General features: G+C 43.0%; 1 protein-coding gene across 4 annotated transcripts in view; it reads left to right on the top strand.

Moving 5' to 3' along the window:
* STK4 (serine/threonine kinase 4) overlaps positions 1–15,186 on the top strand; it is a 336,256-nt gene that overhangs the window by 240,216 nt on the left and 80,854 nt on the right. The window contains exons 1-3 of one of the 4 annotated variants that reach the window (XM_077765280.1): positions 11,581–11,662; positions 12,756–12,981; positions 13,653–14,463. Coding sequence is in view for 1 of the 4 variants with exons in the window: in XM_077765279.1 (XP_077621405.1) it covers positions 6,407–6,441; positions 11,582–11,662 (116 nt within the window). In the remaining 3 variants the exon portion in view is untranslated. Of the gene's footprint in view, positions 1–6,401; positions 6,442–11,580; positions 11,663–12,755; positions 12,982–13,652; positions 14,464–15,186 lie in introns of those variants that run through there. The other 3 variants (XM_077765282.1, XM_077765281.1, XM_077765279.1) reach the window with 3 other exon arrangements.

A 15,186-nucleotide genomic window follows, 5' to 3' on the forward strand; every position in this document is an offset into this window, starting at 1 on the left:
CCAGAGGCCCTCTGCGCATGCTCAGCTTCGGATTCACCTTGCGAAGCGCGCTCGGGTCGCTGGAGATGCGCGGGTCTCCTGGGGAGGCTGAAACTGCGGATGGAAACGCTGAAAACGAGCCAGGTCCCTGCCCGCGAGGAGCTTACGTTCCGGTGGCAACTGACAGGCTGTCTGTTAACTCTTGAACGAAGATGATAATCTCAGAATGTGATTAGTGCTAGAAGGAAAGCAAAACAGTTCTGTAAAGCCAAGTGACCACATGGGGACTATTTTAGGCGAGAGGGTGGGGTGGAGAAGGCGTCTCTGAGGGACTAATTGAGCTGAAGCCTGAGAAGATTTAGGAGTGCTGTTCCAGGCAGAGAGTGCAAAGGCACTGGGGCTGGAAGGTGGCTGGTACCTAGTGCTCTGTAGATAATGATTTAATAAATGAATGGACTGATAGGTTGGTGAGGATCTTCCGCTGAGGGAAATTTCAGGTATCTTCAGCCTCATCTGACTTCACTCTGTGTCCCACTTTAACTCTAGTGGTTTTTATTGCTTGTTGCTACCTGCGTACATTAAGCTGTTACTCTTGCTTCCTAACCTTTGCTTATGCGCCCCCGTCCAAGTCTTTTCCAAGCACTTCCTCTTGCCCAATCCTGACTCCATCTATAATTAACTCAACCGTCACCTCTGAAAGCCTTTCTTGACTCCCCCTTCGCCTTGCCTCTCTCTGCTCCTACTGCAAGCAGGGGTTACCCCTCATTTAACACTCATCACTCTTTGATCCTCAGTTTACAGTTTTCCTCAAAGACTGTGAGGCCTTTAAAGGCAGGACCTAGGTCTTTATTTTTTGTCTCCACAAAACCTGATAGGATCTGGCGCCAAACTTGCAGTGTTGTTAAACACCTGGTCTCTGCCCTCAGGAATTTAGTTACAATTATTTGTGTAAACTCGGCCGCACGACACTGTAAACTTTCTGAGGGCTGAGTGGCTGTTGCGTGCGAACCCCCTCAGTCCAGCACAGGCCCCACACAAGGGGAAAGAATGAACCCTTAGTGTGGTGGGGAAACTGAGGCACCCCACTACTGCTCGTCTACTCCACAGCTTCCATCTCTGCTTCTAGAAGTCTGAATTTTGCCTGAGATTCTCCTGGCCCAGGGGATGAATCAGGATTTCATTAAGCCAATCACAATGATCTCACTCCCTTTTGCCAGTGATCAGTCAGGGGGTGGACATGACCCTGACGTGGCCAGTGATATTATGGGATGTCTGCTGGGTGTTTATGAGAAAGTTTTTCCTCTCACATAAGAGGTACAGGACTTCAAAATAACCTTTTTTTGCTCTCTTTCTGCTTTGGGTGTTGCTAGGTCAAGAATATACACCTGGACATGTACTCATTTTTGCAGTTGTGAGGCAATCCGCACAGGTATGAAAAGTCCACGTACTGAGCAGGGTGGGAGGGGAAGGATGGAGTTGACATTGTCCAGCCACTGAATCAACCCTGAGACTATTGACTTCTAGACTACTTAATAAACAACAAATGCCAAGGTGTCTTAAGCCACTGTTTAGGTGTTTTCAGTTGCTTGGAGGTGGGTATATTCTAAATGGTATGCCAGATGAGTACGCCTGTGGCAAGTTGTATTTTCCAGAGATAAGGAGAACAGTACTTTCCAGTCCTCCACCCACTTCCAGAACTTTGCCACTCCCCATCGAGATGGAGTCTATGTCAGCTGTCTTTGAAACTGCACAGGACTTTGGGGCCGCCTCAACAGTGGGGATGGTATTATCGACCTTCCAAAGCTATGCCCTTAGAAGGCACTACGGCTCCCTCCTGGCTCTCCCTCACAAATATCGTTCAGAACCCAGCCTTTCATCTGTGAGGAGATACAAAAACAGAGGAGGCCTTTCTACCCCCAGCACCCACTTGTCAGCCATGTGAGTGAGGCATTTTGGATAGGCACCATCCAAACGGTGCCTGACCCTGACTGACACCATGAACCTTCCCTGCTAAACCATGCTCAAAGTGTGGATTTATGAGAGAGAACAAATACTGTTGTATGCCACTAAGTTTGAGGAGGAGTTCTTTTTTTTTTTTTAACATTTTTAAAATTTATGATTATTGAGAGACAGAGAGAGAGCATGAGCAGGGGAGGGGCAGAGAGAGGGGGAGACACAGAATCTGAAGAAGGCTCCAGGCTCTGAACTGTCAGCACAGAACCAACTCGGGGCTTGAACTCACAAACCACAAGATTGTGACCTGAGCTGAAGTCGGCCATTCAACTGACTAAGCCACCCAGGTCCCCTTCTTCTTCTTTTTTTTTTTTAAGTTTTTTTTTTTTAATTTATTTATTTTGAGAGAGAGAGCAGGAGCACAAGAGGGAGATGGGCAGAGAGAGAGGGAGAGAGAGAATCCCAAGCAGGCTCACACCAGTGCATAGTCCAGTGTGGGGCTCCATCTCAGGAACTGTGAGATCAAGACCTGAGTGGAGATCAAGATTCAGATGCTCAAGTGACTGAGCCCCTCAGGCACCTGTGGTAGTGGTTTCTTACACAGTAATTGATAACTGGCAATCCCTTTCCATAATGCTGCCTATAAATGTGGGGCTAATAAAAGCAGCATTAAAGGAATTTAGGGGATGGAGGAATAGGGGAGGGACGTCAGAGGGGAAGTCTTCCAGGAGAAAGTGACTTTTTTTTTTCTTTTTTAATTTTTTTTAAAGTTTATTTTTGAAAGACAAAGAGAGTGAGCAGTGGAGGGGCAGAGAGAGAGGGAGAGAGAGAATCCCAAGCAGACTCCACACTATCAGCGCAGAGCCTGACACGGGGCTTGAACTCACAAACCATGAGATCATGACCTGGGCCAAAACCAAGAGTTGGACACTTTAACGCACTGAGCCACCTAGGGATGCCCCCCCCCCCTTTTTAAAGTAGGCTTCATGCCCAATGTGGAGCCTGTCACAGGGCTTGAATTCATGACCCTAAGATCAAGACCTGAGCTGAGATCAAGAGTCTCACATTTGGAGTGCATGGGTGGCTCAGTCGGTTAAGCATCTGACTTCAGCTCAGGTCATGATCTCATGGTTCGTGGGTTCGAGCCCGGCATCAGCCTCTGTGCTGACAGCCAGCTCAGAGTTTGGAGCCTGTTTCCAATTCTGTGTCTCCCTCTCTCTCTGACCCTCCCCTGCTCTCTCTCTCTCAGAAATAAAAACATTAAAAAAAAAAAAAGAGTCTCACACTCAACCGACTGAGCCACCGAGGGCCCCCAGAGGTGACTTTCCAAAAACAACTTACTGAGAAATAATTCACTAGCATATAACTCACCCGTTTAAAGTTGAGTGTAGTTCAGTGGCTTTTATTATATGCAGAGTGTGCTGTCATCACCACAATCAATTTTAGAATTTTGTCATTACCCCATAACGAAACCCCACTTCCTTTACTCATCATGCCCAATTCCTCTACCCCCTCACCCCCAAGTCTAAGGCAATTACTAATCTACTTTCCGGTAGATTTGCCTATTTTGGACTTTTCAAGTAAATGAAATCATATGAATCCTTTGTGATTGACTTCTTTTATATAGCACGGTGTTTTCAAGGTTCATCTGATTCTAGTGCATCAGAACTTCATGGCTGAATAATATTCCATTGTATACACTTTGGGTGTCCATTTTATTTATATATTCATCAGCTGATGGACATTTGGGTTCTATTTTTTGGCAGCAAGTAACTTTTTGATATTAAGATTTCATCTCTCTGAGTTAACCATCTCATCAAAGCTGTATTTAATACATATTCAGCTTTATTGGGGGAAGGAATAGATATTATAGTCATGGTCTCCTTAATGAGATAATATGCAGAGATATTATTATTGGACATAGTTTTTTATTGTCTAAACACTTCTTTTCAGGGTTAATCGATAGTTTCTTTAAATAATATCTCTGCCTTCCTTGGTTGAGCAACACTGCCAAGTAAAGATATGTCATAATCAGGAAAATCTTACATTTCGTTTAACAGAGCTAGGCACAGCCAATACTTCTATATGCTGATTTCAAATCCCCAACCAATTATTCTTGGGGAAAGAAACACAGACAGCATCGTAATTTGTCAATTTACAGTTCTGAATGCTTTTCATCTCAGGTGTACTAATCATGATCTAATTTAAAAGCACACTCTGAGTAAGATGGGTTACAGAAGGGATTTGAAATAAGAATTTAAGGGGTGCCCGGGTGGCTCAGTCAGTTAACCATCCGCCTCTTGATTTTGGCTTGGGTCATGATCTTGCCCTTTGTGGGATGGAGCCCCACATTGGGCTCTGTGCTGACAGTGCAGAGGCTGCTTGGAATTCTCTCTCCTTCTTTCTCTCTACTCTTCCCCCCTGACTCTCTCAGAATAAATAAATAAACATTTTTTAAAAAGAATTTAATTGAAGGAATTGGTTGGATAGATGACAGAGGAACCAAGATGCCAACAGAGAACAGTGAGAGAGCCCAAAGGACAGGAGTTAGTAGGAAGGAGCTACTCGACTTAGGACTTGGATATAAGAAAGAACTAGTGATAGTTACAGAGTTCAGAAGCTGCAGCAGAAGGGAAGCTGGAGCCATGTCAGGCCCCTCTAGGAGGAGCTGGAGAGAAGGTTACTTTAGATTTTTAATCAGAAGCAAAGAAGGGAGAGAAAGACTGGCTTCCCTCTCAGTTCTTCCCTCCACTGAAACCAGCCAGAAGTCGGCTGACATGGGAACCTGGGAAGTGAGCTTGCAGGGTCAGTCTCCTCCCCAAGGTTTCTTAGGTATGACATCAAAAGTATGACTCATAAATGAAAAAAATGGATAAATTGGCCTTAATAAAAATAAAAATTTCTATTCTTCAAATGAGACTGTTAAAAGGATGAAAATACAAGCCTCAGAAAATGTTTACAAATCACGTGTTTGATAAAGGATATGCATCCAGAATATTAAAACACTCTAAAAAATCAATAATAAAAATAATTTTAAGGACAAAGGACTTGAACAGATACTTTAGAAAATAGATGACAACCACTTGAAAAGATGCTCAGCATCATTAGTCCTTACAGAAATGCAAATTAAAAATGGTGAGACACCATTACATGCCTATCGGATTGGCTAAAACTGCAGACTGATCATACCAAGTATAGATGATACAGAGCAATCGAAACTCACATGCATGGTTGGTGGAAATGAAAAATAGTGTAATCACCTTGAAAAACATTTTCTTAGTACTTTCAACATGTATCTTCTATGACAGCTATTTCTTGGGTATATTTACCCAAGAGAAATGAAATGTGTGTATGCCTATCTATATGCCCATGCAAACGCTTGTACACAAATGATCATAAATTTTATTTGTAATAACCAAAAACTGGAAAATGATTAAACCATTGGGCTTTGGGGTGATCTGTTACATAGCGATAGCTAATGGTACACCTAACTAACTTCTAGTAATTTTTTTGTTATCTGTACATGGCTCATTTTCTATCTGATTCTGGCCACAGCTCCTACCTTGTCTCCTACTTTTCCTTATTCATTCTGCTCCAAACATGCCAACTTCTAACATAGGTTTTTGTCCTTACTGTTCCCTCTGCCTTGACTGCTCTTTTTAAAAATATTAATGTGACAAGGGGCACCTGGCTGGCTCAGTAAGTGGAGCATGTGACTCTTGATCTCTGGGTATGAGTTGGAGCCCCAGACTGAGTGTAGAAATTACTTAAAAATAAAATCTTAAAAAACACATTAGTATGACTTACACTCTCATTTTAGTCACAGCTTGGGTTTTTTTTGGTCTTGTTTTGGGGTGGGGTTTTTTTTTTTTTGGTGTTTTGTTTTTGCGTTTACTGCCTTTCTCACTTGAAAGTTAAGATCCATGAGGGCAGAAACTTTATTTTGTTCACTGCGTGGCACCCAGTACTGTGGTTGGCCCAGAGCAGATGCTAGATATATACTCAATGAACGCCCGTTCATTCCTGCCCTCAGAGTTTTCCTGATCTTACCAGCGGTGGTTAGGTTCTCACATTGTTTCCTATCATTTATCACTACATTAACTACCAATCTAGTAACTATCTTCTACACCATAAATTGCAAAAAAGGTAGGTAGGGCTCCTCTAGATCTTGACTATTGTTATGTACTTTGAGCCGAGCACAGCGACAGACACGCAGAGCTCGGTAAGCACAAAATGAAGTTAAGCGTAACTTCGCACTGAGGCAGTGCTGCCCACGGACTCCGGCCCCGCGCAGTAAACTCCGGGTTCCCGGGCCGCGCCCCGCGCGCCACGTGACTCAGGCCCGCACCACGTGGTTCAGGCCCCGTCCTTGCCGCCCCGCCCCGCTCGCGCGGCCGCGCGCCGCTTCCGGTGGGGGCGGAAAGCGGAAGTGTGGGAGGGTCGGCGGGGCGGGGGCGGGGAGGTCCTTNGCGCCATGGAGACGGTGCAGCTGAGGAACCCGCCGCGCCGGTGAGGGGCCGATGGCTAAGACGCAGGGGGTGGGGAGAGGGAAAGGCGGGAATTGGCAGAGGGGAGGCTCCGGGTGCGCCCACGGGGTGCCGCGATCCGGCTGATGGGCACCTGCTGAGTGGGGGGGGAATCTGCCAGGAGGGTGTCCGGCAGAGGGGAGCGCGCGCCCAGGGGAATAAACGTGGGGCTGGTTGGGGAGAGCGCATGCCGTAGGGGGACATCCTAGCGGAATGAAGGCGCTGCTGAAGGGAGCAGCTGCGGAGGGACGTGGGGACAAGTTGGGGAGAACACCTGCTCAAGGCGGGGGCTCTTGGGGGGAGGCTGTCCTAGGAGGGACTCATCGAGGTAGCAAGAGGTGGGGGGATGCTGAAGCAGGATGAGAACCTCGAGCGCTCCAAGGAATGGATCTGGAACAAGCAGAGGAAAGCTGGGTGGACTTTCTAAGGGAAGGAGTCCCACCTGATGGGTGCTGTGGGCAGGATCTGTTGAGGGTAAAAGCTTTGCGCCTAAGTCGGAAGGCGTGCAGAGAAAGGTTGAAGGTCCAGCAAGGGAAGGCTTCGTGGAGGGGTCGCATTTAGGAAGATTTTCTGGTTAGTGTCCCCACTCTAGGATGATGATGGCATCTCTCATTCTTGATGCCCAGTGCCTTCCTAGTGTTCTCAGCTTTTCAAATCCGCCATTGGGAGGTAAATAAGGAAATAAGATGTTTTCAAGATGGGCAAATTGAGGCCCAGAAGAGTTGAGACACAGTTCTGTGTGTTTCCTTCTTCGCTCCAGATCTGGGTCGTGACCTGACCAGACTGGGCCCTTTTCAGGCCTCTATTGTTTTGTATCAGCTCCAGATCCTACTGCTACCTGGAATTGTTTTAAGTCAAGATCCGGGAGGTGGCTGATCCTAGAAGGTCTGAACTCCTGGGCTGGTTTTAGTTGTATCATTGATTTGCTCTATGGACACCAGGGTCTTAGGTCAGTCTCCCACATCTGGAGGAAAATAGAGAGCAGAGATCAAGGGAGTCCTTCTTCTCTGAGGTACAGTGTAGTTAGCTTCTATTTCACAGAGACCTCTGACTTCCTGCAGCAGAGTGAACACTAAAGTAGGAAGTGTTCAGGGTGTGGGAGTGTGAGGCAAAGGAGAGGTGAAGGGAAGGGATCGGCAGCCTGGGCTGCACACTTGGCATTTGTTTGAAGTACGCAAACACTGCGGAAGGCAAATAACTGGTTGGGGTGGGCTCATAATTCACCCCACTGTGGTGTGCTGAGATGGAAATAATAATGATTCTTACCCAAACGGCACCTACTGGGAGTCAGACACCGTTCCCAGTGCTTTCCATGCCTCCTGATGAACCACATGAAATTGACCTATAAAAATGGTAATTTCGTGTGATTCAACTTCTTAAGCCACGGTGACAACAACCCTACGGAGGTGCTTATCTCCATGTTTCTGTTTCAACGGTGATCAAACTGACGCACAGAGAACTTAAGTGAATTGCAGGAGGTTCCACAGTTAGGAAGGGGTAGCACTAGGATTTTAAACCAGGCAGTATGTTCCAAAGTCCATGCTCTTAACTGCCTCAGTCTGACGCCTCTGTGGAAGGACCCCCCGCTTCCACAGGGCCTGTGTGTGGTAGCAAGTTTTTGCTGAAACGCCATAGTGATCCAGTTATAAATGTACACGGGTTATATTTCCTTCTGAAATATATTCATTGTTCCTCCGAGGCCTTGGTTTAATTGAAAAGAGGATTAGAGATCTGAGTTTTGTTTCTACCTTTGCCTTGTTACATAAGCTTGGGCAAAAGTGTCAACCTTTGTGCATTTTGGCACACTCCCGCACCTTTTGGATTTTAAGAAATTTATTAAATGTGCAAGAGAAGAGCATTGCAGGGCTAAATTCTTGAATGAGTGGTGCTTTCCTACTCATCATAACCAGTGGAGTGCCTCATCAGCAGATGAACTTTTTTGCTTGTATTTGTTAGGACTGCCATGTCTGTTTCACAGATCGGGTGATTGAAACTTACAGAAATTTATTTTCTTGTAGTTCTGGATGGAGGCTAAAAGTCTGAGATCAGGGTGTCAGTACGGCAATTTCCCGGGGGCCTCTCTCCTTGGCTTGCAGATGGCTTTCTCCTTCCTGTGCCTTCATATGGTCTTCCCTCTGTTCCTGTCTGTGTCCTTACCTCCTATAAGGATACCGGTCGTATTGAATTAGGGCCCACCTATATGACCTCATTTTACCTTTATTACCTCTTTAAAGGCTCTGTCTCCAAATAAAGTCACATTCTGAGATCCTGGCGTTTAGGACTTCAACATATGAATTTGGGGAGGGGGAACATCTTGATTTTATGATCATTAAAAAAGTCATCAATTTATCTTACACATTTGTTGCAACCATATCAAATTCTGAATGGAAAGAGGGATAGGTATACATAAATAAAATGAATCTTACAGGAGTTCTAAGATGGGAGAATGAGGCTTGAGAATTAGCCAGACTTGTGAGTAACTACTCCATAAGTATCCTTGTTTGTGTTTGGAAAGATACAGGTGTCTCGTCAGCGATTTAGTTGGCATGTGTTTCCAACAAGGGATTGCAATCTCAATGCAGGAAATCCTCTTTGCATTCATGAGCTTGACATTTGTGTGTGACTGAGTGATGAGAGATTAAAGTCGATGGCTTATGTGGGAGTTTATGATTTTTAAAAAAGTGAATTGGTATCAGATGATAATAGTGTGATGGAGGATGCAGAGAACATTTCTGGGATGCTTGGCTGTCCATGTGGCTATCTGACTTTGGAGAGGAGCATCTGCTGGTATTTGGTCCACGGAGGCTGTGCTGGCCAGTCTTCTTCTTTTGTGAGCAAGCAATGAAACTACCTGTGACCTGGGGAAGTCCCAGCTGAGAGCTGAATCATCAGTGGGACCTGTTTTGTGCCTCTTCCATGAAGGTTTATGGTATAAAATGTCATGAAGAGTCACTTGTCAAAAGTTTTTCCATAGAAATCTGAATTGTTGATAACCCGGTAACCCTTTTTAGGGTGGAATTCTATTCTTTTGTTTTGTTTTGTTTTTGTTGTTTTTTTTTACAAATAGTTTATTGTCAAATTAGTTTCCACANAATTCTATTCTTTTGAAACCTCACAAGGATTGCTGAAAAAGTTTAGGATTCCCATCATGACATTCATTGATCCATTTAGGAAATAATCGACCACTTCTGGGTTGTCAGGCACCAGAGAAATAAAGATCTGTTTAAGCCCAGATCAAAAACAAACAAAAACCCTACTTCGATTGTCCAAGCAGGTATATAAAGTTTGTCCGTCAGGATTATCAGGGGCTTGCAGCTGTTTCTCTCACGGCAGTGGCAGCTTCCTTTGTTATGTTGTGGTCTCAGAGTAGTTGAAATCGTGAGTTTTGTTTTTTGCAGACCACAAAGCCAACACTTCAGGGGAACACATTTGATCTTCCTTTATATAAGCTGTTTAATTATACTTGAAAAATGAGGTATTGTCCATTGTTTATACAATTATAAATTCAGTGCTCCCCCACACCCCCCGCCTCCCTTGGTTTATGCGATGTTCTTTCTGACTTCTGAGCTCATAGACATTTCGCCTCTGAACTTTTAAGAGGAGTTTCACTTCAGCCCTTTTTGTTTTGAAGTTTTTATGATGTCACTGGAATTTAATGTTTAGGACCTTTTGATTTTCAAAGGTCGTGGTGGTCATTTTGTTAATTTTCAGGTTGTGGCCATTACTGACTTGGATCATTTCTTCATTTCTTTAGTACACATTTACAGAATTATTTAAGATTGCCCTTTAGAGATCAGTGGTTATGGGTGGATACTTTTGATGTGTTCAGGGATTTCTCTTTTGTCTTTTCTTCTGGTTTTGCTGTTTTCTCCAGGAAGGTGTGTGTATGTGTGTGTGTGTGTATGTGCATGTAATTCAAGTCTTTTCTTGTAAAAATTGGTATTGTCCAGCTAGTTTAAACCTTCTCTCTACAAAGAAATCTCCAGTGTTACTACTTCCATATTTCACCATTTCCTGAGCTCTCTTTTCTTTGTTGTCTTTTGTAGTTTCAGGAAGCCATTGTGTAGAAGATGCACACATACACACACACAAAATATTCCTTGGCAAGCTCCTTCGTTAAGCCCGTTAATAATTTTCTGAGGTCTCAGAGTTTTAAAAAAATATTGTTAATTTTTAAGCTCCCGTGTTTGTTATTTACTATGTCTAGCATAGTCCGAAGATTTATCTGGAAGTTATAAGCACCCATATGTCTTTGATTTTTGGACTCATCAGAGGTACACAGCTGCTCGTGGAAGTAGTCTCTGAGACTGTTTGAGATTCCTAGCTACATAGTTATGTTTCACTTTTGATCATGTCTAAGTATATACTTTCCCCTTTCTGTTTCTGTGATACCTGTAAAATCCCTGTGTTTTGACCGAATTCCCCAAATCTTGCTAATGGAGGGCGAGAGTCTCTGTCTTCCTTGGCCTCCAGTCTGAGACCATGTTTCAGTTCATAGTTAACCTTACATTAAACATCTTTTCTGAAGAGATAGTTATGCCATTTTAATTCCTGGAATCTCCAGATTTAAATGGATTGAAAGGTTCCCTATAAAGCTTGAACCCACTCTGTGGCATTTTAGCCACATGATGATTCATTTTCTGTTTAAATTCTCCACTGATGGGGACCTAGGGACTTCTTAAGGCAGTCTAAACCATTTCTGAACAACTTTTTTACTGTTAGAAAATTTCTTATACCTGTTGAACTGAAATTTGACTCTTGGTGCTGTCTACCCTCTGGTCCTGATTATGCTCATCGGAGGGAGCCAGAATATGTGCAGTACTGCCATAGAACCGCCCTTCAGTGTCCCTTAAAAGTCTGTTAGCTTGGGGCGCCTGACTGGCTCAGCCAGAAGGGCGTGCGACTCTTGATCTTAGGGTCAGGAGTTCAAGTCACATGCGAGGTATAGAGATTACTTAAATAAATAAAAAAACTTAAAAATCTCTTAGGTTGCCTTTGATGTCTACTAGTAAAGACTTTGTAGAGAGATCCCTAAGAAGCTAATCGTAATATAAATAACATATTTTGTGGTCTAGTTGTCAGCAAATAAAATGTATTTTATGTTTTTATTTCTTCATTCACAGGCAGCTGAAAAAGTTGGATGAAGATAGTTTAACTAAACAGCCAGAAGAAGTGTTTGATGTCTTAGAGAAACTTGGAGAAGGGTAAGTGTACCGAACATACAGGCAGATCAGTAGGTCCCAGTCTTTGTTCCCCAACACTGGAAGGAGCCACATCTTTCTTATGTCAATAACTCATACACCTGAGGAGGAGGAAGAGGATTGTTATGTGTGGCACTGATCTGGGTGGGAGGATGGTCAGCTTACGCTTGAAATGCCCTTTCCCACTTTCTCCCAGTAGACACTGGGACCCCTGTAGTCAGATTCAGTGATTTCTGGTCTTTCACACCCACGGCATCTATTACTTTCTCTCTTATAGGATCCATGGGTGACGTGATTTTATCTATGTAATAGCACTAACTAGTTTATACTTCAAAACTATTTGTTAATCACATTTTCATTTGCTGTTCATAGTTTCTGATCAATATGCAATAATTTGTTCCAATGACAAATGGAATTCAGCATTTTGGTTAGTGTAGCTCTGTGAAATATAGCAAATAAATCAGGGACTGTCGCTACCTTTATAACTTCCAAGAGACTGAAAATCCCGGGTTGGGAACCAGTTGTCTTCTTAAAACCCAGATTTGTGAATGAGCTTATAAAATACTGCTGAAATGGTATTTAGCAGTGGACAGTGGCCGTCATTGACTTTCACGATGCAATAAAGGGTACAGCATAATTTTTTGTGTCTTTATGTATCTTTTTCATTGTACCCTTCTGTATTAATTCCTTTTTCTATAATGACCAGACATTGAAATGTGAGGGACAACTTTTCTTAAGTTTTGTTGTTAGTTTTTGAATAGGTAATCAATTGATAGGATTCAGAATTCAAAAGCTAAGGAGTATATACAATGAGCAAAATCCACATTTGACTTCTGCCTCTCAGCCACCCAGTAGCAATTAGTATAGCGGTTTTTGGTGTATCTTCCAGTGACTGTTTCTGCGTAAATAAGCAGGGGTGTGTGTGTGTGTTTGTGTGTTTGTGTGTGTGTGTGTCCAGTCTCTTGAGAGTGCTTCTAGTTTAATAGAAGACCTGAAACATTAACTTTTAAAAATGTCTGTTAAGTACTGTGTGCTTTTTGAAATCAAGTCTTCTATGTCTTATTTTGGAGTTTAGTGTTACTTATGTCTAATATAGGTCAGCAATAATGTTAAACCTGATCGTGGATTACGTGGCATAGGTTTTCATGGATTGCCTCCTTGTAAAAAACATTAGTCATCTTTTTGTAAGTTGGAGAAATACTCTTTGGAATCAAACAAGACATCAAGCAGAGAAGGGAAGTAAAAGGGGACACCAGCTGTGCTGTGAAAAGACAAGTACAAGATGAATCTGAAGGCGGCAAGTTGACTTGGGATCCTTAAAGGTACGGAAAAATGACAGTCCCTCTACATCTCTTGCCTGTCCTTTTCAGCTTGGTATCCTTGCTATTTTCCTCAAGGAAATGAGTCTAAGGCCCTTAATCTAACAGTGCTGACAGGTTATGCTTTGAATAAGATAAGCATGGTAGGCATAACTGAATATGTAAGTAACTCATTTCTTTCAGTTTTTAATAGAACTGTGTTACAGTCTAAGGGTATAGACTCTGAAGTTAGATCTGCGTTAAAACCTTTGCTCTACTGTTTTTCAGTCACAATAAATGAATGAGTTTGAGCAGATTACTTAATATTTTGGAGCTTCATAAACTTCAGCTATATAATGCAGATATTACTATCTCCCTTATTTGGGTTAAGTCCAGTATTACCTGAGGTGATGGGGGTAAAGTACCAAGTACAGTGCTTGTCACATAGTAAGTCCTCAATAAATGACAACTATGATTATTTTATGTCTATCAGTGAAGCATTTTTCAGACCTTACCATGTCAAATTAAAGTTAAATCTTAAACCTTCCAGTGTATTTAGGTGTTCTCGAAGGGAGCTCTGTTTGGGTTGACTGGGTTTGAGGAACGCCAAAAGAAAACTACAGACAGAGAATATATCAGGAATATAGCATAAGGGAAAACTAAGCTAATTACGATCATTTTTAATTGTCTTTTAGACCTATGCATGTCTTCATTGAGGAACTTGGAAATTTCCCTATAGAGATGTGACCAGCAAGAAAATTGACATACAGCTTCAGATCTTTCTCCCTGTGTTGTCACCATATTGTTCTTTTAAGTGATACTACAGATGCTTGGATTTTTGTCATCATGGCGGAATGAAGCAGAACAAGCTTCATTTACTAACGGAATCCTGAAGGAAGATCTTAGCTGCCCTTAGCTGTCAAAACACAAACTGCCATGCCGCCCTCAACTTGTTCTGGAAAATGAATAGATTGTGGACACTCACTGACTGTGTCTTGTGAAATGAGCTCTGGCTGATGGACTGTATTGGATTCTGGAGGCCATGGTCCTTTTGTGTATGGAAGAAATGCGGTGGATCTGTGGCAGAGTAGAGCCAAAGCTCCAGACCCGGATGAGTGGACCATGCTTGGAAAGTGTTTTGAATGCCAGCCTAGCACCTTTTTTCCATCTGATATACTTAAAGCTTTACACCTTGACTCACTGAGGTTTTTATCATAGGGTAGTAACAAAAACATCGTGCCCATGGTTTCATAGCTAGTGACTGGTATTGTTAAGACTTGTATCTAGTTAATTTGGCTTCAGATACTGTATTATTTCTGTGTTTTCCCAAATTGATTTTTGCCTCGTGTGGGTTGTGTGAAACCCCTACTTCCCCACCATTTTTGTTCTCTACTTGTTAAAATTCACTCTAGTTTTGTGGTAGCAACTGCGGTCTTACAGGACTGGCATAAAAGTGAGAACACCTGCTGAAGCCGTCTAAATTCTCTTCAGATTTCTGAAAATACAGTACGTGGAATCATTAATCTTAGTTGTTTATATGAGCTTTCGGTATATTCCTTGCTCTCAAGGTAGCATAGGGAGGCATAGAGAGTATTCTGGTCCAGATTGCCGAGTGAGTACGTGCACAGATCTCACTTTCCATTTCAAACAGATTCCACTAATGAATGAAAATAAAAAGTCTAAATAAAAGGGCATATGGCCAGCTATGGACCAGGGATGGAAACGGTATGTAATAGGAGGAGAGTGAAGCTTGCCCTGTCCTTGTCAGGAGATGGCAGGTGGGCTTCCTACATGAGGTTGTGGGATGCATGAGGCTCCCCATCCATGAGCTGAAGCTGAAATAAATCTGCCCAAACACCACTAGAAATTATCATTTGTCTCTGGCCTGGGGAAAAAGTGGAAGTACTGATTTGACAGTAGGGGCTAGGCCAGGGCCTGCATTCAGGTATGGGATCTAGAGAGGCAACAACTGCCAACTCCTAGTGGAGGGCCAAGTTTAAGTTGTACAACCCTAATGACGGGGCTGAGAGAGCCATTAAACCGTCATAGCGTCATGAACTGCTCATGGCAGTTAGCATTGTGTGGAGGAAAATCATTCGAGATAAAAGGAAACTCATGCCAGGAAATCTGCTACCATGAAATAATGAGTAGACCTAACAAATGGGAGAATTCACATCCAAGGAAATAGAAACAATGGAGCAATCTCAAAAGGGATTTAACATGTTTGTT

This window comes from Crocuta crocuta, unplaced genomic scaffold (genome assembly GCF_008692635.1).
Source record: "Crocuta crocuta isolate KB4526 unplaced genomic scaffold, BGI_CrCroc_1.0 scaffold477, whole genome shotgun sequence".
Taxonomy (NCBI): Eukaryota; Metazoa; Chordata; class Mammalia; order Carnivora; family Hyaenidae; genus Crocuta; species Crocuta crocuta.